The 27,503-nt window shown below is 44.2% G+C and overlaps 1 protein-coding gene across 1 annotated transcript in view; it reads left to right on the forward strand.

Annotated features, from left to right (window-relative positions):
* The window catches only part of abcf1 (ATP-binding cassette, sub-family F (GCN20), member 1), a 51,440-nt gene that overhangs the window by 12,952 nt on the left and 10,985 nt on the right, over positions 1-27,503 (forward strand). Inside the window, exons 12-14 of the mRNA XM_070985286.1 lie at positions 1,432-1,532; positions 16,514-16,599; positions 16,685-16,824. Coding sequence (XP_070841387.1) covers positions 1,432-1,532; positions 16,514-16,599; positions 16,685-16,824 — 327 coding nt within the window. The remainder of the gene's footprint in view (positions 1-1,431; positions 1,533-16,513; positions 16,600-16,684; positions 16,825-27,503) is intronic.

Raw genomic sequence — 27,503 nt, forward strand, 5'->3', positions numbered from 1 at the left:
TAGATTTTGTTTTTTGGAACATTTGGAAAGAAAAACTATTATCAAGAACAATAGCATTGTTATGTTCAGGGTCAGTTTGACCCAGGAAAACACAATTTCACATTTTTAGTGGGATTTGATTTCCAACCACAACATCATCATCAGAACATATGTATGGAAGACATAATAATTTTTTGTTTCCCAAAAAATCAAGCTAATTTGAACATCGTCAGGGATAGTTTGATGCTACTGTACCGGTAAGTACTATGTATGTGAATATGTATGCTATGTATGGATGAGATGGTAAAAAACAATATAGTGGCAAAAATGACTTTGCACATTAGCACTAATTCTACCCTGTCACTCAAATGGTGAGAGGGACCATAATAACATAATAACTAGGGATGTAATGATACTGAAAACTCTACACTATGGTAATACCTTGGTATAAGTCCATGATACGATATTTATTGCCATTTAAAAAAAAAAAAGAAAGAAACATTACTTGAATGAGTGCCCTTCATTAATAAATTAGTCTGTACTGCATGTTTTATTCATATGAAATTTGTTTTTAACTTAAAGTGCTTCTGCTTTCCTTCTTTCATAAAAAGTAAATTTTCATGAATTGTCAGTTTTTGTCAATTGTCATGTACAATTTCAAAACAAAAAACAATGTAGCAGTCAGTAGCAGTCCTTTTATACAGTAATTAAAAGAGCTGTTGAATTGGGTGACTACATCCATCATCAGTTTATGAACTAGTAGATTTAACAGTCTGTTCAGTGATCAGCACAGCTGTGGTGGTTGAATTGTAATAAAAAAAAAAACAAAAAAAAAAACACTGCTACACATGTCATTCGACCAAGCAGATGGCTGGCTTGTGAAACAAGGTTTAAAGTGTGTGAAAGTGTGTTTATTTTTAGCAGTGCTTGGCTTGCATGCAAAGGATGACAGGACAATGACAAATAGTAAATAACCATGTAACATCATGGGACTACCATGAAATACATTGAGCTGTATTCTTTTTTTGATATCGCGTAATTCTGTAAATCATTACTGCCCTCATTGTAACCCATTTTTGGAAGGCAAATTTTTTTTTTTTTTTTTTGAAGATTTTAAAATTGAATGTGATCGGCCAAAACAACGTAAACAAATATGTGTAAAATGTTCATTTGTTATGCTTTTTACAGAACACTACTGCACACAAAGTGTTTACAGAACATTGAAAATATATCAACATGTTAATTTTATATAGTTGTGCCTGTTAAAAAAAGGAAAAGTAATTCAATATGAAGCAAGGAGTATGACGTTAATCATTTATTTAGAGATGTTCAAGAATTGACCCCAAAGATAATGGAAGAGTTAAATGCCTGTGTCTGAAATTCTGTTCTCTTGAACAGAAATGAAAAGGTGAACCTAGTTATTAATTAATTAATTATGTTTGTGTCCTTCAGCTGGAGAGGTTCAGCATATCTGCTCATGGCAAGGAGCTTTTTGTCAACGCTGACCTTCTGATTGTGGCAGGAAGAAGATATGGTTTGGTTGGACCAAATGGGTAAATGTCTTTTGTTTTTTCAACTACTGGCAATGAAAATATGCACAGAAACTTCTACTCCTAATAACTTTACTTACCCAGGTATTGGGTTGAATATGTAACCATCATAACAAATTTGGCATTAGTTTATAGGATCACACTCTGATCATGATGAATCTGGTGAATATGCACTCTGACAGATTAAACACGGTGAATGGCTTTATTTTTTATTTTCTATATTGTAGATTGAAGACATCAAAACTATGAAATAACATACAATGTTGTAAACCGAAAAGTGTGAACAAAGCAAAATGTTCTTTATTTTTGATTCTTTAAGTTAGCCATCTTTTGCTTTGATGGCAGATTTGCTTATTGTTGAAAGCAGCTTCATGAGGTTATCTGGAATGCTTTTCCAACACTCTTGAAGGAGTTCCCATATATGCTGTTGCTGCTGCTGTTCCTTCACTCTTCTTGAAATTTTTCTGATTAACCTACCCTCATGCCTCAAAGTAATGATGAGCTGTCTTGAGTATGAACGAGCTTTCGACAAGGCACACCTGTTGACTGAAAACCATTCCAGATGACTACTTCATGAAGCTGGTTAAGGCAAATGGTTTCTATGTTGATATACAGTGTACACAGTATGTGCAAAAGTTTTAGCAGGTGTGGAAAAATGCTGTAAACTAAGAATGCTTTCAAAAATATAAATAATTGTTTAATTTAATAAATTTACAAAATGCAAAGTGAGCGAACAAAAGAAAAATTTAAATCAAATCAATATTTAGTGTTACTACCCTTTGCCTGCAAGCCAGCATCAATTCTTATAGGTACACCTGCACAAAGTCAGGGATTTTGTGGCAGGTGTATGATCAGTTAATTATACCAGACAGGTGCTAGTGATCATCAATTTTGTATGTAGGTTGAAACACAGTCAACTGAAACAGAAACAGCTGTTTTGGAGCCTTAAAACTGGGTGAGGAATAGCCAAACTCTGTTACCAAGTTGAGGTTGTGGAAGACAGTTTCATGTCACAGGTCATACACCATGGCAAGACTGAGCACAGCAACAAGACACAAGGTAGTTACACTGCATCAGCAAGGTCTCTCATAGACAAAGATTTCAAAGCAGACTGGGGTTTCAAGATGTGCTGTTCAAGCTCTTTTGAAGAAGCACAAAGAAACAGGCAATGTTAAAGATAGTAGACACAGTGGTTGGCCAAGGAAACTTAGTGCAGCAGATGAAAAACACATCAAGCTTATTTCCCGTCGAAATTGAAAGATGTCCTGCAGTGCCATCAGCTCGGAACTGGCAGAAACCAGTGGGACCCAGGTAATCCCATCTACTCTCCGGAGAAGTCTGGCCAGAAGTGGTCTTCATGGAAGAGTTACAGGCAGAAAGTCATACCCCTGACATGGAAACAAAGCCAAGCGACTCAACTATGGATGAAAACATAAGAACTGGGGTGCAGAAAAATGTCTGGAAGGGCTGGAGAGTGGGACAGTGAGTGTCTGCAGGCAACAGTGAAGCATGGTGGAGGTTCCTCGCAAGTTTGGAGCTGCATTTCTGCAAATGGAATTGGAGATCTGGTCAGAATTAATGGTGTGACAAATACAGGCAGCTACTTATCCATCATACAATACCATCAGGGAGGCGTATGATTGGCCCCAAATTTATTCTGCAGCAGGGCAATGACCCCAAACATACAGCCAATGTCATTAAGAGCTATCTTCAGCATAAAGAAGAACAAGAAGTCCTGGAAGTGATGGTATGGCCCCCACAGAGCCCTGATTTCAACATCATGGAGTCTGTCAAGGATTTCATGAAGAGATTTGAGGAAGTCTACATTCACAGAATATCTGTGGTTAGTTCTCTAAGATGTCAGCTGAATTCCTTCGAAAACTGTGTGCAAGTGTGTCTAGAAGAATTGATACTGTTTTGAATGCAAAGGATGGTCACACCAAATATTGATTTGATTTAGATTTCTCTTCTGTTCATTCACTGCATTTTGTTCATTGATGAAAATAAACTATTGACACTTACATTTTTGAAAGCATTCTTATTTTGCAGTATTTTTTCCACACCTGCTTAAAACTTTGCACAATACTGTATACATACAGTGGACATAAAAAGTCTACACACCTCTGTTCAAATGCCAGATTTTCGTGATGTAAAAAAGTGACAGCAAGACAAATAATTTTACGTTTTCCACCTTTAATCTGACCTTTAACCTGTACAATGCAAGTGAAAAACAAACAGAAATCTTTCAAGGAGGTGAAGTAAAAATAAACAACTGAGATAATGTGGTTGCATAAGTGTACACACCCTTTTATAACTGGGGATGTGGCTGTGTTCAGATTTTACCAATTACATTCTAATTCATGTTAAAGCATCAGCACACACCTGTCGCCAATTAAAGTGCCTCTGATCAACCCCTGATCTGATCAATAAAGTTCAGCTGTTCTAGTAGGCTTTTCCTCACATTTTTGTAGCCACATCTTCCAGCACAAGCCATGGTCCGCAGAGAGCTTCCAAAGCATCAGAGGGATCTCATTATTGAAAGATATCAGTCAGGTGAAGGCTACAAAAGAATTTCCAAGGAATTAAACATACCATGGAACACAGTGAAGACTGTTATCATCAAGTGGAGAAAATATGGCACAACAGTGACATTACCAAGAACAGGACGTCCGTCCAAAATTGATGATAAGACGAGAAGAAAACTAGTCAGGGAGGCTACCAAGAGGCCGACAGCAACACTGAAGGAGCTGCAGGAATTTCTGGCAAGTACTGGCTGTGTAGTACATGTGACAACAATCTCCCGTCTTCTTCATATGTCTGGGCTATGGGGTAGGGTGGCAAGACGGAAGCCTTATCTTACAAAGAAGAATATCCAAGCCTGGCTTAATTTTGCAAAAAGACATCTGAAATCTCCCAAATGCATGTGGGACAATGTGTTATGGTCTGATGAAACCAAGGTTGAACTTTTTGGACATAATTCCAAACGGTATGTTTGGCACAACAACACTTCACATCACCTAAATAACACCATACCTACAGTGAAGCATGGTGGTGGCAGCATCATGCTTTGGGGCTGTTTTTCTTCAGCTGGAGACTGGGGCCTTAGTCAGGGTGGAGGAAATTATGAACCGTTCCAAATACCAGTCAGTGTTGGCACAAAACCTTCGGCCTTCTATTAGAAAGGTGAAGATGAAGAGGAACTTCATCTTTCAGCACGACAATGACCCAAAGCACACATCTAAATCAACAAAAGAATGGCATCACCGGAATAAGATTGAGGCTTTGGAATGGCCCAGCCAGAGTCCAGACCTGAATCCCATCGAACATCTGTGGGGTGATCTGAAGAGGGCTGTGCACAGGAGATGCCCTCGCAATCTGTCAGATTTGGAGTGGTTTTGCAAAGAGGAGTTGGCAAATATTGCCACATCAAGATGTGCCATGCTGGTAGGCTCCTACTCAAAAAGACTGCACTGAGTGCTGTAAGAAAAGCCAAAGGTGCTGCAACAAAGTATTAGTTTAAGGGTGTGCATATTTATGCAACCAGGTTATTTTAAGTTTTTTATTTTATATTTTTCCCCTTTAAAGGTTTCAGTTTGTTTTTCACTTGCATTGTACAGGTTATAGGTCAGATTAAAGGTGGAAAAAGTTGTGAAATTATGTCTTGCTGTCATTTTTTTACATCACGAAAACCTGGCATTTGAACAGGGGTGTGAAGACTTTTTATATTCACTGTATGTATGTGTGTGTGTGTGTGTGTGTGTGTGTATATATGTGTACTGTGTGTGTGTGTGTGTGTGTGTGTGTGTGTGCGCGTGTGGGTGTGTGTCAGGGGTTTTCAAACGTATTAGTCAAAGGTCTGCGTCTGATTTTTAATCAAGGTCAGAGGTCCTGAACAATTGGTGATAACAAAATAATATTAGTTACTTAACCATCCCACCTCTTGTGATTAGGCCTGCACAAAACTGAGGCAGACAAGGCTGGACGAGACATTTGGTCCATATTTATTTCTCTCTCAGTCATATTCGTACAAATACTTTGACACTAGTTGTAGCAATTGTGTATTATAGAAAAGGAGACACATTCTGTATCTGCGATTTAAGAGCTAATGGCAAATTCCCCAATGTAACATTAATGGGTGAACTCAGTAGCAACAACACGCAGCACGCACTCCCAGTAATTAACGTTACCTTGACAACAATGTCAATAAGGAAATAAACAACATTAAAACCAAATTTAAACGTGTTAAATTTCTTTTAAAAGCATTGCACTTTGTTACGTATTGTAGCCTGTTCATAGCTCAAAGTATGGGAGGGATGGGATACTCTACTGCATTTGTCAAAGGGCCAGTTTTATGAACCTGTGTCAGTGTCCTAACTCCTAAAACACATGGAAAATCCATAATAATAACGAGAACTACACCATGTAGACACTAAGTGCTCAGTGCAAAACCTGTTCAACTACTAATGAATGAGTCGATATCTCAACTGAAAACTCCTAATCAGGAAGCAAACAAAAATGAACTATGAGTGGCTTTACCCTTTCAACCAAATGAAGAGTGCTGACACCCTCCTCAGGGATCTTCAGAAACCTGGACAAGTAAGGGTGCTATTCAACTCAAGAGTTGAACACCATGCTGTGTCCTTCAGCAATATCCTCAGCAGTGACCCACACATGATCAACAGCCAGCTTGGGGTAATGTTGTTGATAAGGCTGACAGCAGATAGGAAAAAACTGTTCTTGTGGTGTGAGGTTTTGGTCCTGATGGACAGCCTCCTGTCAGAGGGGAGTGTCTCAAAGAGTTTGTGTCCGGGGTGAGAGGGATCAGCCACAATCTTTCCTGCACGCCTCAGGGTCCTGGAGGTGTACAGGTCCTGAAGAGATGGGAGATTGCAGTGGATCACCTTCTCTGCAGACCAAATGACATGCTGCTGAGGTGGAGGAGGTGAGGATGGACTCAATGATGGCTGTGTAGAAGTGCACCATCATTGTCTTTGGCAGATTGAGTTTCTTCAGCTGCCGTAGGAAGTACATTCTCTGCTGTGCTTTCTTGATGAGGGAGCTGATGTTCGACTCCCACTTGAGGTCCTGGGAGATGACTTCCTGTTCACCTGCCAAATCAACTAGCCCTGAAAATGGAGGGCAGCCAGCAGGAGTGAGAGGCTGTGGGGCTGGAAGGGCTGGGGGCCTCCCTCTGGCTGTGGAGATAAGTGTGGGCTGTCAGGCCTGGAGACAGCACCCAGCAGCAGTGGGAGGCTGTGGGGCTGGAAGGGCTGGAAGCCTCTCCCTGGCTGTGGAGACAAGTGTGCGCTGTTGAGCCTGGAGGCAGCACCCAGCAGCAGTGGGAGGCCGTGGGGCTGGAAGGGCTGGAAGCCTCCCCCTGGCTGTGGAGACAAGTGTGGGCTGGTGGGCCTGGAGGCAGCATGCAGCAGGAGTGAAGGACAGTGGGGCTGGAAGGAAGCAGAAAGACTCCACAGTGTCAATAGTGGAGTCACAGAGGGTGATGAGGGCAGGTGAGGCTGAGTTTTTCCTGTAGTCCACAACCATCTTCACTGTCTTTAGAGCATTGAGCTCTAGGTTGTTCTGGTGACACCAGGTCACCAGATGGTCAACTTCCCACCTGTAGGTGGACTCATCGCCATCAGAGATGAGTCCGATGAGGGTGGTGTCGTCCGCAAACTTAGGGGGATCTGGTGCTGATGGTCTTTGCGTCGGAGATCTGTTTCCCCGGCTTCACCCACTGTTTCCTGAGCTGGCACGCTCAGCTGGGAGAGCTTCTCCTGAAGCAGAGTTGGGGTGATGGTATTAAAGGCAGAGCTGAAATCCACAAATGGGATCCTGGTGTATGTTCCTGCGAAGTCCAGTTGCTGGAGGATGAAGTAGAGGGCCAAGTTGACTGCATCGTCTACACACTTGTTGGCGCTGTAGGCAAACTGCAGGGGATCCAGGAGAGGGTCAGTAATGTCTTTGAGGTGTGAGAGCACAAGGCGCTCAAAGGATTTCATGACTATGGAGGTCAGGGCGACAGGTCTGAAGTCATTAAGTCCTGTGGTCCTTTGGGTTCTTGGGAACTGAGATGATGGTTGAGGACTTGAAACAGGCTGGCACGTGACATGTCTCCAGTGAGGTGTTAAAAATGTCTGTGAACACTGGAGACCGCTGATCAGCATAGTGCTTCAAGGTGGATGGGTACAGAATCTGGTCCAGCTGCTTTCCGGGGGTTCTGTCTCCTGAAGAGTCTGTTGACGTCCCTCTCATGAATGAAAAGAGTCGTCGCTGAGGTGGGTGGGTGGGTGGGGTCCTTTAAGGTGAGCATTGGTGGAGGTGACTGGAGCTGGAGCTGTTGGGAAGTCTCATGGGGGATGGTTGCTGGATTGTCCCTTTGTCTTTCAAAGCGGCACTAGAACTCGTTCAGGTCGTTGGCTAGGAGTCGATTGTTGATGGAGTAGGGGGGCTTTAGGCTTGTAGTTAGTCATCTGCCTGAGCCCTTTCCAGACAGACGCAGAGTAGTTAGCTGAGAAGTGGTGTTGGAGCTTCTCAAAGTACAGTCATCTAGCCTCTTTCACTGCCTTGCTAAACTTGTACTTCAACTCTTTGAATCTGTCCTTGTCCCCACTCCTGAAGGCCTCTTCCTTTGCCAACCTTAGTTGTCTGAGTTTGGCTGTGAACCAGGGTTGGTCATTGTTGTAACACCCTGGTGCGTGATGGAACACAGCAGTCCTCACAGAAGCTGATGTAGGAGATCACTGTCTCCGTGTACTCATCCAGAATGTTTGTAGCAGTCCTGAACACATCCCAGTCAGTAGAGTTCAAACATGCCTGGAGATCCTCCACAGCCTCGTTGGTCCACTTCCTTGATGTCCTCACTACAGGTTTGCAGAGCTTTAGTTTCTGCCTGTACGCAGGAATCGGGTGGACCATGATGTGGTCAGAGTGTCTGACAGTGGTGTAACAGTGATCCAGAATATTCTCCTCTCTGGTCGGGCATTTAATAAACTGTCTGTATTTAGGGAGTTTGTGGGTGAGGTTACCTTTGTTAAAGTCGCCAAGGACAGTAATTAAAGAGTCCGGGCTGGTCCGCTCCACACACACTATCTGGTCTGCGAGCATACGCTGTCTCTCCTGCACGTTGGCCTACGGCGGGATGTAAACACCGACCAGAATGAACGAAGCGAACTCACGGGGTGAAAGGCTTACAGTTTATGATAAAAGATTCCAGGTCAGGAGAACAGTGCTGCTCGATCACTGTCACGTCGTTGCACCAGCCAGTGTTGATGTAGAAACAGATTCCTCCACCTTTAGTTTTGCTGGAAAGTTCTGTGTCTCTGTTCGTGCGGAGGAGTTGGAAGCTAGCCAGTTGCAGCGCAGAGTCCAGTATTAATCCACAGAGCCATGTCTCGATGAAGCACAAAACCGCAGATGAAGAAGAGTCCCTGTGTATACCCAGGGTAGGGTTCTTATTGAAACATCATAACCAAACTGAATTGGCCCTGTCGGAAACATTCTGCACTTGGATTGTAAGTGCTGAATACTTGCCTGCCGTTTCTGTGGATCAATTTGCCTGGACCAAGGAGTCTTGTATGATGGAGCTGGAGTGGTGCCAGTCGACCTGCCGAGTTCCTGACGTCGCCGCTGCTTGATTGTGATGGGCACAGAACTCCCGGCATAAAAGAAAGTTTCTCCTCTTCGACACCATTGTTTGTCAGTTCATTCCGGCTGAGACAGTCGCTCGTCCTGATTTTAATTCATTTTCTCCACAGCTCTCCTGCGCAGGGCTGTTTCCTGTTTACATGTGATGTCACGTAGCATCATCATTTGACTCGGGAAGACGAAAAGCCTGGAGCGGACTTTTCTGTATCAAACAGAACTGGACCTTGTCTGCGTTTCCTGAGCTCTACATGCAGTTCAGCATGTTTCCAGCAGCATTCCTGTTGCTTCTACTGACAGTGCTGTATCCACAGGAGGCGCATGGAAAAATTGGAGACCAAATTTTGCTGGACATTTTATTCCTCCTCGAATGTTCCAGTGGAAATTTTGACCCTTTTGCAATGCCACCAAATTCGTTTTCTAAAAACCTAGATGAGTCTTTGACTCCACCATTTTCAATTAATTTATTTAGTCCTTATGAATGGTTGCATTTATTCCATATTTATACCTCAAACAAACAAAAAAGGATTATAAATAATCAAATAAGCAACACACAAGTCAGTAAAAAAGAAATGTCTTATCATGCTTTTGCTCCTACTATCAGGAAATATTAAACCTAACCCCAGCCCTGTTTTAAATTGTTTGAGCACCCCTTGTGATTTTAAAGATAGATCTGGGCTCGGTGTTATTCACTTAAATGTTAGAAGTCTATTTCCTAAACTGGATTGGGTGAAAATCTGGGCAAAATCCTCTGCCTCTACTGTTCTTTCATCAGTATCGCTCAGCAAGCAATTTGAATTTCTAGCTGTGAAACTGGAACTTCTTAAAGGCAATTTTATCACAATTGTAGGTTGTTATAGACCCCCCTCTGCAAGCAGCGAGACCTTATCATCACTGAGTAAACAATTATCATCCATTGATTTTAATGAGATTTTACTGACTGGGGATTTTAACTGGGACTGGTTATCTCCTGTCTCTGACAGTTTTAAATCTATGTGTGACATATTTAACCTTGCACAATTGATGAATGGTTCGACCCGTCCTAATCCCAAATACCCAGAGAAATCCTTTCTTCTTGATTTATTTTTGACAAATGTTCCTCATAAATACTACTGCTTTTGGTATATTTGTCAACAATATTAGTGACCACTGTGTCATTGCCACAATCAGACAAGCAAGGCTACCTAAATCAAGATTTTAAGCATTTCTGTGAGCAAGCCTTTCTTCATGACCTATGGGACTTCGACTGGAGTAGAATCTCCCTTATAAATGACGTAGAACTCACATGGAAATATTTCTATAATGCTTTCATAAAAATCATAAATGAACATGCTCCCTTTCTGAAGTTTAGGGTTAAAGGCTGAAACAAATCCATGGTTTACTTCCGAATTGTCTGCCTTATTAAAAGAAAGGGACCTCGCCTGGGCCAAAGCTAAACAGTCTAAAACTGAGGCTGACTGGCTGATTTTTAGGCGGCTCCAAAATCATTTTACTTCCGCTGTTAGAAAGGCTAAATCTGACTTTTACTTAAAACGACTACCAATCTAAATGACCCTAAGAAATTCTGAAAAGTTATAAAATCTTCACATGGGACTATAACCACAAATGATTTGCCAGCCTGCATTGTGAAAGAAGATTCCAGTGTTCTAACTGATAAATCTGATATTTTAAATTGTTTTAATGAGCATTTCATTTTATCTGGTTCTTTATTTGAATGTTCACATTCAAACTCAACACAGTGTAAAGATAATGGAGCTCACCTTCCGCCGACCCAAACCTACTCTGCAGTTCAGTCTTTTAATTTCACTGCTTTTAATATGATAGATGTTCATAGAGCTTTAAAGCAACTGGATCCTAACAAATTAGCTGGTCCTGACATGCTTGAGCCCTATTTTATTAAGCTCGCAGCAGACTTCTTAGCAGGACATTTATTTTTAATCTTACACTGTCCCAGAATGTCATTCCCATCATCTGGAAATCTGCCCAAGTTCTCCCTTTATTGAAAGGGGAAGACCGCACACTTCTCAGTAACTATAGGCCAATCTCTAAGTTATGCATTTTAGCCAAAGTTCTTGAAAAGCTTGTCATTGAACAACTTAAAGGATTTCTGGACACAAATAGTATTTTATCTCCATATCAATCTGGTTTTAGAAAACACCACAGTACAATAACAGCTGCTACCAAAGTCATATTATTGAGGCACTGGACTGCAGGAAATACTGTGCAACTCTTTTTATCGACTTGTCAAAAACCTTTGACACAGTAGACCATGTCACTTTGTTAGAAAGGCTCTGCAACATTGGTTTATCCGAACTGGCTGTAGGCTGGTTTGCCAACTACCTGTCAACCAGAACTCAATGTGTCCAGTTTGCTGGATCTTCCTCTGCCTTCCTCCCCATATCAAAGGGTGTGCCTCAAGGTTCCATTCTAGGACCATTGTTGTTTTCTGTTCATGTAAATAATCTTTGTGACAATTTATCAAAAGCTACCTTCCATTTCTATGCAGATGACAGAATCATCTACTGTTCCTCCCCCACAATAACTAAAACTCTGGAATACTTGCAGTCTGCCTTTGATGTTGTTCAGTCACACTTAAACTCTTCTTAAACTGGTGTTAAATGCTAAGAAAACTAAATGCATGTTGTTTTCAAATAACAAAGAACTGCCATCTAATCTCCCAAAGATTTTAACCACGCAAGGGGTCAGTATTGAAGCTGTTACAACTTACAAGTATTTAGGTATCATCGTCGATCAGAAACTGCTGAAAATCAAATTGGGTTTCTTTTTCAGGAACAAATCCAACTTCTCCCTCAAAACAAGGGAGTATTTGATTTCAGCAACTTTTTTACCTTTGCTGGATTATGGTGACCTGTTGTTTTTGAATGCTTCAGATCTGCACCTCAAGAAATTAGATGCTGTATACCACTGTGCTTTGCGTTTTATTACTGGCTGTGGAAACTGCACTCATCATTTTATTTTATGTTACTGCTAAATGACCGTCCCTCCATGTATGCAAACTTTCGCATTGGTTAACTTTCATATATAAAACCATTCTTGGCCTAGTCCCTCGATATCTTTCCTCCTACATGTGTAGAAATCAAAATCAATATGGCCTTCGATCTCAGTCCATTCTACAGATGGTGGTTCCCAGAGATAGAACAGAACTTGGGAAAAAAGCTTTTAAATATGCTGCTCCCTCCTCTTGGAATAATCTACAGACTGATCTAAAATTATCAGAGCTGATCTCTCTGAGGAAATTCAAGGCCATAATGAGGGATCGAGAGGAAAACTCCCTTGATCAGTGTAACTGTTTGCAGACTCCTTGCCCTGAATACATGGCTGACAGCGGCATGCCTCACCCATGGGATAAAGTTTGACAGTTCCTCTATCCTTTGGAATTGGAAAGACCACTTGAAGCCTGACTGGTCGGTGCCAACCTGTAATGTATCAAAACAAGAATACACAAATAAGCTCCAAGGACAGCAGACAAACAGCCTGTAACACTCCACTGCCCCTGACTCTCTACTTCACATCACCCAAGGCATTCAGAGGATGTCTGTCCTAGTCAGGGATTCAGTGCTCCTCTTTGCCCTCTTGATGGCATTCTCCAGGGATCCAAAACCCCCCTTCCCTACCACCATAACAATCACCAATCAAGGAGTTAGTTAAAGCTGCTACACTGAAGTTCAGTCAGATTGGTGAACTATTAAACAACAACCACAGACATTGTTCACTCAGGTGTCTGTCAGAAATTACAAAGACCCCATGCTGGTTCTGTAAATATATGCCGGTGGCATCATAAAACACATAACAATCACAGACCATCTAGTACCTGTGTCAGTTATCTTAAATTTGTTTCAGTGTGTTCAGCCACAGCCTGTCTCCTTTCCTGTTATAGAATCCCTACAGCTGAAATTAGCTCTTTTAAATATCAAATCTTTGGCTGACAGGTCCTTTTTGGTTAAGGATTTGATAAACAGGAAAGGGTTGGGATTTCTCCAGTTTGTGTGAAATGACCTGGGTGAATTAACCATAATTGAATATTGTTGTTGACAGTGTTAAAGGCTGACAATATTTCAGTGCTAGAATTACCTGGTTGACCATCACTGTGTGACTAAAAGGGATCTTTGGGTTTAAAACAGATTTCTAGGTGGCAAGGGTGAAGCAAACATCTGTAATATTATGAGATCATTTGAGGCACACAGCTATGACTGCACTTTAAACAGCATGTTTGTAATCTCTCAATGTTATCTGCTTTAAATAGTGTCGCTTCACTAAAGCTTAAAAAGAGGTCAACTTGCAGAATCTCCCCATGGTTAAACAATAGCATTGTTAATGATATCAAAAGAATCTGTTCCACTGAATCCACTGAAAGAAAATGGCAGAAAAGTAGGCTGATGGGTCACTGAGGTGGTAATTTATACAGTATATACAATAAAGCTCTGACTGTCTATAACAAAGTAATACATCTGGAAAGAAAGAATTACTTTTCCAAGATTTTTGCATAGAATGCTGGGAACTTCAGAATATTCTCCACTATTGAACAGACCCTTTTGCAAGGCACTATATGTGTAAAAAGCAGGCAAGCCAGCCAATACTGCAAAGGCAGAGTTGAGTGATCACAAATTCAGTATAGTCAGGGAAAAATTAGAATAAATCTCTCATTGCCATCTGGTCTTTATTCTGAAGGTAATACAGACAGGTTTGCTAAATTAAAAAGGAAAGGCTTCCTTTTTTGTGTAAAAAGCATTGTTTTGATTCAAATTACATAATTTTTATTTTCTAAGGTTGCATATACCGATGAAAACTGAGCTGTGCATGCAGCCTGTTGCAGTCGCTCCTGTTTCTTAGTTTTACAAATTCTTTTGCTCTATTCTTTATTATTAATACCTGCAATTTTATGACCATCATTTTGAAGCAGTGCCCCCTCCAAACATGTTGGCCAAGAGAGTTCTGGTTTGTTTTCTCACTTTGGAATTGCTACTCTCACTGGGACACAGCACCGATGTGCAGCGCAATGTTTACTCCAGAGATTAACTGATTGCGCTGAGGCCGGCTGGCTTGTCGGCCAGAACATCAGAGATCCGACCTGAAATCTGGACGAAAACACACAGAGGATGCAGGGGAGGACAGAAACAGCGGAGGAAAAGAGCTGGGTCGAGACAACAGAGGCTTATTGAGAAGAGGATATATAAGCCGTGCCTCCCCTCTCTCATCATGGGCAACGTGGGTTCACTGGCAAATAAGGCAGATGAGCTAACAGCACTCGCCAGGAGTCAGAGGGAGCACTGGGAGTGCAGTCTGATTTGTTTTTCTGAGACATGGTTGCTTCAGGACATACCTGATGACAACGTCTCCATCAGTGGGTTTCAGACTGTTCAGGCTGACCGGGATTGCACCTGGGTAAGCATGAGCGAGAGTGGTAAGCGTAAAGGAGGGGGGCTCGCTGTTCTGTTCAACAACCAATGGTGTAATCCTGATTATGTTACCATCAAGGAACATATCTGTTGCCCGGACATTGAACTGTTGGCTGTTGGGCTCAGGCCATATTATTGCCCAGGGAGCCCGGCAACCCGATGGCGGCATGTGACGTCAATCACTCCACTGTGGCCCGTCTGCAAACTCAACACCCGAATGCATTCATCTTGGGGGACTTCAACCACATCACCACGGCAACAACACTGCCCAATTTCACTCAGTATGTGAGCTGTCCCACAAGAGAGGAGAAAACCCTGGACTTGCTGTATGCTAACACCAGGGATGCATACAGTTGCTTCCCCCTCCCCCCTCTGGGCAGGTCAGACCACAACCTTGTGCACCTCACTCCTTGTTATGTACCTCTGGTGAAGAGTCAGCCTACGACCACAGGGACAGTGAGGAAATGGTCAGAGGAGACATATGAGACATTGCAGGGCTGTTTTGAGGTGACAGACTGGCAGGCACTCTGTGAGCCACACAGGGAGGACACTGATGGGCTCACAGAGTGCATCGCAGACTACATCACTTTCTGTGTGGACTCCACTGTCCCAGTCAGGACTGTCCATTTTTATCCAAATAACAAGCCATGGGTGACAAAAGACATCAAAGTCACCCTCATTGAGAAGAAGAGGGCTTTCAGAGCTGGTAACAGAGAAGAGGTGAGAATGATACAGAGGGAACTGAAGGTGAAAATCGAGGCTAAGGAGAAATACAGGAGGAAGCTGGAGTGGAAACTCCAGCAGGATAACTTCAGAGAGGTTTGGAGTGGTATGAGGACCATCACTGGCTTCAGAATGACCAACAACAGAGGAGATGAAGGCAGCTGACTCCTCTGTTGTCTGTCCTGGACAATCATCATCAACCACTCCCCACTCCCCCCCTCGTTCTCCTTCTCCTCCTTCTTACACACCCCCCCCCCCTTCTGTGTAAGCCCTCTTCACACCTCCTCAGACTGCCAGACTGACTTTACTCCCCAACCTGAGGACTACAACCCTCCCCCACCTGTCACCTCCACAGTGTCCTTCACTGCTGACCAGGTGAGAAGACAGCTGATGAGACTCCATTCAAACAAGGCTCCAGGCCCTGATGGTGTCAGCCTCAGGGTGCTCAAAGCCTGTGCCCCCCAGCTGTGTGGAGTTCTTCACCGTGTCTAAATCTCCAGAGGGTCCCCATGCTGTGGGAGACGTCGTGCCTCATTCCTGTGCCAAAGACATCACAGCCCAGGGACTCAAAGGACTACAGACCTGTGGCACTGACCTCCCACATTATGAAGATCCTGGAGAGACTTGTCCTGGAGCAGCTCCGGCCCATGGTCAAGCCACTCTTGGGCCCCCTCCAGCCCCGACTTTGAGTTGAGGACGCCATCATCTACCTGCTCAACCGTGTTTACGCCCACCTTGACAAGCCGGCGAGCACTGTGAGGGTTATGTTTTTTGACTTCTCCAGTGCGTTTAACACCATTTGTCCAGCTCTACTGGGTGACAAACTGACAGCTATTCAGGTGGACGCCCCCTTAGTGTCCTGGATTGTGGACTTCCTGACTGGCAGACCACAGTATGTGCACCTGCAACACTGTGCGTCAGAGAGAGTGGTCAGCAACACTGGGGCCCCACAGGGGACTGTTGTCTCTCCCTTCCTCTTCACCCTCTACACCACAGACAACTATTGCGCAGAGACCTGCCACCTTCAGAAAAAAGTAACATAATATTTTCATGACCATTTTGGGGAGTTCCCTGGTCTCTTAATACTGCTGCAGTGGCTCACTGCGGGTTTCCTTGTGGTATGACTGTGATTTGTAATGTAGCCACTGTCTTGCTAGATGCTAACTGATTCAGTGTCCTCTTGTCTTTCTCATATTTCAGCAAAGGAAAGACCACATTACTGAAACACATTGCCAATAGAGCTCTCAGTATACCCCCCAACATTGATGTTCTTCTGTGTGAACAGGGTAAGTGACCTGTCAGAATGTGCTCTCCATTTTTCTGATGATGCTGTTACCACCCACTGACTCTGTTGTGTTGTGTTTTTGTTAGAGGTTATAGCTGATGACACACCAGCGGTGCAGGCAGTGTTGAAGGCAGATACACGCCGTCTTAGGCTTCTGGACGAGGAGAAACACCTCCAGGCTCGTCTAGAGAAGGGAGAGGACAGTGTGGCTGAGAGGCTGGAAAAGGTGCGTCTGTGTGTGTAGGTCTCCAGAAAATGTCATGCCTTTAGAAGCTTCTGACGGGCTACTTGATATCTTGTGAGTCAGTTGTAGGTGTACCTGTACATGTATTTGAAGGCCTACCTTTAAACCTTCAGGTCCCTCTTTCCTTGACATCATGGGAAAATCAAAAGAAATCAGACCTCAGAAAAGACATTATTTGAACCTCCACAAGTCTGATCTATCCATGGGAGCAATTTCCAAATACCTGAAGGTACATCATTCATCTGTACAAACATAGTATAAATGCCATGGAACCACATAGTTGCTATGTCCCCAGTAAAATTAGAACTCAGTCAACATAACCTGAAAGCCTGCTCTGCGAGGAAGAAGACACTGCTCCAAAGGATAAGCCTGACTATGGTTTGCAACTGCACAAGGGGGCAAAGATCTTACTTTTTGGAGAAATGTCCTCTGGTTTGATTAAACAAAAACTGAACTGTTTAGACATAATGGCTATTGTTATTTGTAGAAAATAAGTGGTAGGTTTGCAACCTGAGCCAACCCAGCCATGCAGCATGGGTGTGGCAGCATCATGTTGCGACGTTGCTTTGCTGCAGGAGGAACTCCATGCAGGTGGCATGAGGGCCTCATGTCCTCTAGTGGGACCTGAGCTCCCAGGCCTGCACCATGCAGCTCCACTGGCATTCACCAGAGAACATCAGAATTGGCAGGTCCACCACTGGTGCCCCATTCTCTTCACAAATGAGAGCAGGTTCACACTGAGCACATGTGACAGGCGCCAAAGAGTCTGGAGATGTTGTGGTGAACGTTACGCTGCCAGTAACATCATTCAGCATGAAGAGCTGGGAGGGAGTTCAGCATTGTGATGGGAGTGAGGGGTGGGGGGGGTCAGTGTCCAGAGTTTGTGGGGGCAGAGGGCAGGGAAGGAAGGGGGAGGAGAGCTGGGAGGGAGTTCAGCATCCTGATGGCCTGGAGAATGAAGCTGTCTCTCAGTCTGCTGGTTCTGATCCTTAGGGTCCTCAGTCTCCTCCTGGAGGGCAGGAGGCTGAAGAGGCAGTGGGAGGGGTGGGTGGAGACAACCACAATGCTGAGTGCTTTGCGGGCCGGGCGTGTGCTGTAAATGTCCTGTAGGCAGGGGAGGGGAGGGGAGGGGAGGGGGGCACCAATGATCCTCTCAGCTGCTCTTACTAAGTGCTGCAGGTCTTCTGGCAGGATACAGTGCAGCCGCCGTACCACACAGTGATGCAGCTGGTCAGGGTGCTCTCGGTGGTTCCATGGTAGAAGGTGTGTATGATGAGGACTCGTGCTCTGGCTCTTTTCAGTCTGCTAAGGAAGTAGAGGCGCTGCTGAACTTTCCTGGCCAGTGAAGAGGTGCTGCTCCAGGAGAGGTCCACAGTGAGGTGCACGCCCAGGAACTTGGTGCTGCTCACTCTCTCCACAGCAGCACTGTTGATGGTCAGTGGGGTGTGCTGGGTGGAGGCTCTCCGGAAGTCAGCAACAATCTCTTTCATCTTCTCCACATTGAGAGAGAGATTGTTGTCTCTGTACCATGTGGCTAGTTGGCTCACCTTGTCCCTGTAGTTTGTTTTGCATGCTTGTTTGTTTTGTTTAGCATTGTTATTGAAGAGTCCCACCACAGTAGTGCCGTCGGCAAATTTGATGAAGAGGTTGGTGTTGTGTGTTGGTGTGCAGTCGTGGGTCAACAGGGTGAAGAGGAGGAGGCTGAGCACGCATCCTTGGGGGGCCATGTGTTCAGCATGATGGTGCTGGATGTGTTGCTGCTGACCCGGACTGCCTGTGGTCTACTGGTCAGGAAGTCCAACAGCCAGTTGCAGAGTGAAGTGTTTAGTCCTAGACAGTCCAGTTTCCGTATCAGCTGCTGGGGAATGATTGTGTTGAAAGCTGAACTAAAGTCTAAGAACAGCATTCTCACGTATGAGTCCTTATTGTCTTCTAGCTCTCAACGAAGGCGGATGCTTTTTGTCTTGCTCCCTCCATGCCCTTATCTGCCCTGCTGCTGCTCTTTGTCTTGTGCTGTCTCTGTCTGATCTGTTGGAGCCTCTCTCTGCATTCTCTCCGAAACCTAAAATCATGGATTTGATCAGCTGGTCTCTCAATGCAATCGACCATATTTTCCCGACAAAGAGACTGGGTCAAGGTGAGCCCTCCTGCCCCGACGGAACGTTTGCAGCCGGATACACAATGGACTCCTGGGAAAAGTGGAGGATCGTGTGCTTGTCAATCCTTTCCGTTGAGGATGTTGAAGATGTCCGCATATTTGGATTTATGATAACAGGCTTTCTGCTGTTTGGAGTTAGCAGCTTCCTGATTTATCGCAAAGTTCGGATGATGATGGCAACACTTCTGGCTATCGAGAGGCTGCCCATCATGGTTGAGGGAATGTGCAGGACTGTCAACACTCAGCCGCGACATGTGAGCTCGGTCGCAAACTGGATGTGATTCTTGATCAAAATCGCAGGCTGGATGCGATTTCTGAACTCCTTCGCAGGGTGGATGCCAACTTGGAGAAGGTGTCAGCTCAGCTTGGATGAAATTGGCCACCAAATTTGGATATATTTGAATTACAGCTACCGGGAGACTCAGAGAGACTCAAGGCAGACAAAAATCGCAGTGTTGGCCTAACCCAAACAGTTGTTATCTTCATTGGCTCCCCGAGATAACCGGCCTTCCCAAGGTTGGTATCTCTCCACTCTCCTGGATGTTATGCAGACAAGACGCTCTGGCCCTGTCTCCTCCCCCAAACACCCTCTACTCCTGTGAACTTTGTTTCTGGATCAGAACTCTCCGAGGTTGTCTCCATGGCTACGGCTGTGTCTTTGTCATCAGTTATCAGACAGAAGAGACAATGGGTTGGGACTGAGTAGAGATGAAGTACACGGGCTTACGCATAAGCACACACGAAGACACATATAACACGCACACCCCCTCTAACTCAGCACCTTGTGGCTCCCTCCCCCCTCCTTCCTTTGTCGCAATGTAGCATGGAGGGTTGCTGCGAGGCGCCAAAGTGTGGCTGCGTACATACCCCCCAGTGTCTGTGCTGCGACACCTACCCTCCCTAACACCCTCACCCGCTCCCACATGTACAAGTCTTTGAGTTTTGTTGTTATGTCTTATGTTGCTTGTGTGCTGAGGTGTTTTTTTCCTAATCCCACACTGTGCCCCCCCCCCCCTTTACAGGAGCCTAGTTTGGGATTTGCTTTTTTCCCTCTTCCTCCCTCTTGTTCTCCTTTTTTCTCATCTAAGTAAACGGGGCGCTGCTCGTGAGAGATTGTGCGACCCACAGTTCTCCCGCTCCTGTACTCCCCACGTTATGTGTCATTGACCTTTATTTTTTTAATGTTTCTTTGACGGGATGTAACTGAAATGAAATTTCGATTCCGAGGGACTAATAAAGGCATTCTGTTTCTGGTTCTGATTATTGTCCAGGTGGGTGAGAGTTGAGTGGAGGGCGGTGGAGATTGCATCATCAGTGGACTGGTTGGCCCGATATGCAAATTGGTAGGAGTCCAGGGAGGGAGGGAGGATAGATTTGATGTGGTGCGTGACTAACCACTCGAAGCACTTCATGATGATGGGGGTCAGTGCCACAGAGTGGTAGTGGTTGAAGTAGGATGGAGAAGTCTTCTTTGGAATAGGAGGGATGGTGGTACTCTTGAAGCAGGTGGGGACAACAGCTTGGCTCAGGGAGGTGTTGAAGATGTCTGTGAGGACATCTGTAAGCTCCTCTGCATAGTCCTTTAGGACACGACCAGGAATGTTGTCAGGACCTGCAGCCTTGCGAGCGTTGATCCTGGAGAGGGATCTCCTCACGCTGGCCGGAGACAGGGACAGCACCTGGTCATCTGGAGGGGGTGGTGTCTTCTGTGTAGGGGTGTTGTTGTCAGCTTCAAACTTTCCAAAGAAATTATTTAAACTGTTCAGCAGAGCAATGTCACTGTCACAGGTCTGTGGTCGGGGTTTATAGTCTGTGAGCTACAGGCTCCTTGTGTCTCTGCTGTCAGTGAAGTAGAGGGTTATCCTGCTACTGTACTGCCTCTTTGCTAGTCTGATGCCACGGGACAAGTTGGCTCTTGCTGATCTCAGACCAGCCTTATCACCAGGGGCCCATTACACAAAAGTAGGATAAGAGATTAAGCCGGGTTATGTTGGTTATCCTGGCTGAACTTGTCTGTGATCCGGGTGCACAAAAGCAGGATTGTGGAAAGTGGGATATGTTATAGTATAAGTTACCATGGAGATTTATTCTGTGGAGCTAGCCCCCTCCAGACCAGGCTAAGTTCCAGGAACTATTTAATCTCATCCCTTATCTCAGTCAGCAGTCATCACAAATGCAAACCAATAGTTATTCCACTGCCCACTACACATTGTTATCACATTCAACTAGATCCACTGCCATTATTTAAACATTAACACAAAACTTTCCCATAGACTATATGTATACACATCCAATATAAATATAATTACACATCAAAGAATAACATGATGTTCCTTTATTGAATAAGGATAAATCAAAGCATCAGTTCCTTTCAAAACTGAAGTCACACAGTGACTCTACAAGATAGAAAGAAAAGAATCAAAGCATATTGCACAACACAAGAATAAATACACATTCAAAGGATGTATATAATACACCCCACGTCTGCACACTGAAATAAATGCAGGACAAATCCGTACACAACAAATGAACAGGCAAATTAATGGATGCAGTAGCCTCCCTGCAAGCTTGTATACACACAGTATATAGCACAAACAATGGGAAAATAGACAAACATAAAATATTCTGTTTCTGTACAGAATTTGCTGTTACATCTAACATTTTTTTCACTGAGCGACTAAGTGCATAGGTGTTGCAATTTATCACCTTATGATAAAAAGCACCAGAAGAAAACCTGCATTTTCCCTTACCCGTTTCTTGATTTTACATGATAAAAACATAAGGGGATGATACGAAACATTCGATAAAAAATGTCAAGATTGTTACAGCCGATTATAATCACATTAAAGTTCTTTCATTAAGAATAACACACTAATCAGAAATCAGAAAAGCTTTATTGCCAAGTACGATTTTACATATACGAGGAATTTGCTTTGGCGAGGTTGGTGCATGACACATAAAAAAAGCTATTAAAAAAGTAAAAAAAATAGAACAGTAAGTAAAAAAATATAACAATAGTAAAAAATATACAATAAGTGAAAAATATAACAATATAAATGTATATACACGTCCACAAGGAAGTCCAAGCAGAGCATTAATGTAATGCATTGGGTTATGGCAGTGAGACAAGTAGAGGCAGAGGTGGAGTATGAAGAGTGTCAGGGAGGGTTCCGGGCCTTGTTAATAAAGGGGCCTTCACATGATAAGAAATTTGCTCTTCGCTCACCGCCAGGTAGGGAGCAGAGGCACTGAGCGGAGGCGGCGGAGCTCAGGTATACGTCATCAACAAGTGCGAGCGATTCACCGTTGCTAGGCAACGCAAGTACTTCCTTTCACTCCGGAAAGCTGATCGTTGTTTGTAAATTATTACACACAATGTATCTGAGTTTGTCGCAAAAGAAGGCCCTTGCAGTAGCGTAGTAGAAGTAGTAGTAGTAGTCGCTATTAGCGAATAGCGAACGTACACAAACAGCTAAGCTAACGTTAGCATTGTATTTAGCTTAACGGTGGTTCGTAAACGCTGCCTGGAGCTGTTATCTTATTGGTTGCGCTTTGAAAGGTCACTTTCAGGGGGCAAGTGAGGCTGAGTTCTTCTTGTAGTCCACAGCCATCTCCACTGTCTTTAGAGCGTTGAGCTCTAGGTTGTTCTGGTTGCACCAGGTCACCAGATGGTCAACCTCCCACCTGTAGGCGGACTCGTCGCCATCAGAGATGAGTCCAATGAGGGTGGTGTCGTCCACAAAATTCAGGAGCTTGACAGACTGGTGACTGGAGGTGCAGCTGTTTGTGTACAGGGAGAAGAGCAGAGGAGAAAGAACGCAGCCCTGAGGGGATCTGGTGCTGATGGTTTTTGCGTCAGAGACGTGTTTCCCCAGCTTCATGCACTGTGTCCTGTCAGACAGGAAGTCCGTAATCCTCCTGCAGGTGGAGTCAGGCATGCTCAGCTGGGAGAGCTTCTCCTGAAGCAGAGTTGGGATGATGGTGTTAAAGGCAGAGCTGAAATCCCCAAACAGGATCCTGACGTAGGTTCCTGCAGAGTCCAAGTGCTGGAGGATGAAGTTGAGGGCCAAGTTGACTGCATCGTCTACAGACCTGTTGGCTCTGTAGGGGGTCCAGGAGAGGGTCAGTGATGTCTCTGAGGTGTGAGTGCACAAGGCGCTCTAAGGACTTCATGACTATGGAGGTCAGGGCGATGGGTCTGAAGTCATTAAGTCCTGTGGTCCTTGGCTTCTTGGGAAATGGGATGATGGTTGAGGACCTGAAGCAGGCTGGCACGTGACATGTCTCCAGTGAGGTGTTAAAATTGTCTGTGAACACTGGAGACAGCTCATCAGCGCAGTGCTTCAAGGCGGATGGGGAGACAGAATCCGGTCCAGCTGCTTTCCGGGGGTTCTGTCTCCTGAAGAGACTGTTGACGTCCCTCTCATGAATGAAGAGTCGTCGCTGAGGTGGGTGGGGAGGGACGGCCTTTAAGGTGGGCATTGGTGGAGGTGACTGGAGCTGGAGCTGTTGGGAAGTGTCGTGGGGGATGGTTACTGGACTGTCCCTTTGTCTTTCAAAGCGGCAGTAGAACTCTTTCAGGTTGTTGGCTAGGCGTCGATCGTTGATGGAGTGGGGGGCTTTAGGCTTGTAGTTAGTTATCTGCCTGAGCCCTTTCCAGACAGACGCAGAGTAGTTAGCTGAGAAGTGGTGTTGGAGCTTCTCAAAGTACAGTCATTTAGCCTCTTTCACCGCCTTGCTAAACTTGTACTTCAACTCTTTGAATCTGTCCTTGTCCCCACTCCTGAAGGCTTCTTCCTTTGCCAACTTTAGCTGTCTGAGTTTGGCTGTAAACCAGGGTTTGTCATTTTTCTAACTCACCCTGGTGCGTGATGGAACACAGCAGTCCTCACAGAAGCTGATGTAGGAGGTCACTGCCTCCGTGTACTCATCCAGAGTGTTGGTAGCAGTCCTGAACACATCCCAGTCAGTAGAGTCCAAACATGCCTGGAGATCCTCCACAGCCTCGTTGGTCCACTTCCTTGATGTCCTCACTATAGGTTTGCAGAGCTTTAGTTTCTGCCTGTACGCAGGTATCAGGTGGACCATGACATGGTCAGAGTGGCCCAGTGCAGCCCAGGGGATGGCACGATAAGCATCCCTGACAGTGGTGTAACAGTGATCAAGAATATTCTCCTCTCTGGTCGGGCATTTAATAAACTGTCTGTATTTAGGGAGTTCGTGGGTGAGGTTACCTTTGCTAAAGTCGCCAAGGACAATAACTAGAGAGTCCGGGTTGGTCCGCTCCACAAACAGTATGTGGTCTGCGAGCATACGCTGTGCGTCCTGCACGTTGGCCTACGGCAGGATGTAAACACCGACCGGAATGAAGCGAACTCAAGGGGTGAATAAAAAGGCTTACAGTTTATGATGAAAGATTCCAAGTCAGGAGAACAGTGCTGCTCGATCACTGTCACGTCGTTGCACCAACCATTGTTGATGTAGAAACAGATTCCCCCACCTTTAGTTTTGCCGGAAAGTTCTGTGTCTCTGTTGGCGCGGAGGAGTTGGAAGCCAGCCAGCTGCAGCGCAGAGTCCAGAATTAATCCACAGAGCCACGTCTCGATGAAGCACAGAACTGCAGATGAATAATGGTCCATCAAATAATAAATGAATAATGGTGCATCAAAACAAAATAGAAACTCAAACTGAATGTGATGGTAAAAATAATATTATTTTTTTAAGCCACACCACCAAATATTTTACCCACATAAAACAATGTTGAATTGAAAAACCAACATTACTTCTTGGTAATGTAATAACAAAGGCTAGTCAAAGTTGTACATAACATAGGGCAAAAAAAACTTTCAGTGTACATTGCCTGTGAATGCCTGTGAACCTAAAGACCAATATGTTTTGAGCCACCTACCTACATATTTGACCCACTTGCTCTACATGTCAACACTCCAGTAAAGGCAGCATGAGAGCCTGCACAAAGTGCTTATCTGTCATTTTGTTACGGTGTGTAGTGAAAATAAGTCCTCCCTGGCTAAAGAGCCACTCGACAGTAGCACTTGATGGCAGAGCAGTATGGTACTTCAAGATGAGGGCTCTGATCATTGGATATATCTTCAGTAAAGCCAATGACTTGTCTGGATCTTGGAGATACCTCTGCACCTCTTCCTCCGCTAATGAACTTGTTATCGGTGCTGTCTCAAAAGTGAAGAAGTTGTCATCATCTGGATCACCTCCAACTGTGGCATTTCCAGTGGAGCTGGGATCCTCTGAAGGCTCTATATGAAGAAGACAAGTCTCTTGGACCATTGTTCTTTTTATGGCTTCCCTCTCTTCATCATCAAGCCACCACAGTGGAAACTTTGGGATGGTGGAAGCCACCTTTCTTGCCTCTTGGGAGGCCAACACCTGCTCAAATCGAGTGTCAATGGCTTTTATAACAGCTGACAGGATGTGGGTTGAGAACTGCACTTGTGTCAACTTTTCAGTGAACTTGGCTTTTAGGCTGAGAATGGTGGGAACAATGTATCCAAAGTAACAGTTCTTTTCTCCCTGGAGCAGTGTGATTGAATAGGCAAGAGGTTTCAGAATGGCTGTATTCTCTTTTAATAACATTGTCTCTTGAGGATGCAGTTTGGCCACTTTCAGCTGGTCACAGATTCCATTGAGCTGACTCATTAACTTCTCAACTGCATGATACTCTGAGCTCCACCTAGTCACTGAAGGTATCACACATCTCATTTGGGCAATTTCCTCAATTGCATCAGCAGCACCTCATGAGTGATGAGCCTTATTTGAGATTGCAGCACAATTTGACATGCACTTCTGTATAATTTTCAAGAAACACTCTGTGCAGCAACTTTGTCAAGATCAGTTGTGGCAACAAGATTCAAAGTATGCACGGCACATCAATGGTGAGGTGGCAAAAAAAGTTTAGCTCCTCTTCCTCTTGCTCCTCCTGAAGAATTGCAGAGACATCAGCAAACTGCACATCATCTGTGTTGTCCTTCTCATCATCCATTTCACACCCTCCATTTTCACTGAATGGCTTAACGAAATTGCTACCATGACTATGGCACTGATTTTGCCTTGGATCTGGAATTCTGCATGAATCTGACTAATTTTGGCAGCAGTGACATCATAGGTGTGCCGTCCCCTTATCGTTTCACATACCAACACAGCAGACATTTGATCTAATGTCTCTGGCTCAATCCAGAGACACATGATTCCCATGTAACTCCTATTATGAGCCGTCCATATATCTGCTGTTGTGCACACGGTTTGAATATCCTGAAGAGTTTCAGTAAGTGCCTCCTTCATATTTTAACATCCCCTTGCAATGCGCAGCATAAATGTTTTTCTGCACATAGGTGTCCTACCCCCACCAATTCTTCCAGTCATCTTACGGAATGGGGGATTCTCCACTAACGAAAATGGCTGCACATCTGCAATTATGAACTCGAGAACCAAGGAGTTTACTTTCCTTTGGGTGATTGCTGAGGTGTGGTGGGCATGGCAGTTTGTTCACCTCCATCATCTGATGTCATTTCTGCTCTTTGCAAGACGCTGGAATGCTTCCTCTAAAATAATGAAAGTCAGAAAGAGCACAAATAAATAACACTGAAATTGTTTTATGCTGGGAAGAATAAAGAGGACTATTGCAAGCCTATAAATGTGTAGGCTAAATAGAACGTCCTAGAGGTGCTGATGGTGACATTCCACTTAATAGTAATTATTAAGCATACTCATAATAATTATCTTGTGAGTTTACTGCCACCTAGGCTATTCAACATGCTATGTTACCACATCATGGTCTACATATGTCATACAGAGGAGGACATAAGACAGTGGCCTAACTGAAGACAGTAGGCTAACTGTAATGCACTAACTTCATATTAATAAGTAGATAGAGATAATCATAACATTTCAGAATTGGTGATGGTTTCATTTCAAGTACAGATAAAAAAAAGCTGTTAAATCTGTGGAGCCCCCATCACCTACGTCCATTCATCATTCATTTGAAGCACTGGCATTACATTAGATTAGACTATCCTGTACCCATTTTGTTAGCCAAGTGGTATGAGTATTCTGTAACAGGAGCGTGCATACATGCAACTAAAACCATATGGAAGCGTTTAAACATATAAAACGCTTTCACAGTAGCCTTACAACAAGTACCTGAACTAGCAAATGGATTTTTTGTATTTGTAGTCCTGAACGCATTACTACAAAAATCTAAACGCAGTCTAAGCTAACATGAGTTAATTTTAGCTAATGTTAGCTAGCATGTCAAACAGGTCTAGTCAGAGTCTTTCAATGGCTCTGGGGCTAGTAAATCAGCACATAGGAGAAAGTGAAGTCGCAGATCAACTAAGAAGGTAGCTACCTCGGATTGCCTACCTGATACATCTATAAAATAGCAAGGTGACCAGTAAAACTACAGCAGATGACTACCCCTGGCTATTAAAAAAAACAAACTTTAAGATGTTTCTTCAGGTTAGAGGTGGAG

Source organism: Chaetodon trifascialis, chromosome 17 (assembly GCF_039877785.1).
Source record: "Chaetodon trifascialis isolate fChaTrf1 chromosome 17, fChaTrf1.hap1, whole genome shotgun sequence".
In the NCBI taxonomy this organism is placed as follows: domain Eukaryota; kingdom Metazoa; phylum Chordata; class Actinopteri; order Chaetodontiformes; family Chaetodontidae; genus Chaetodon; species Chaetodon trifascialis.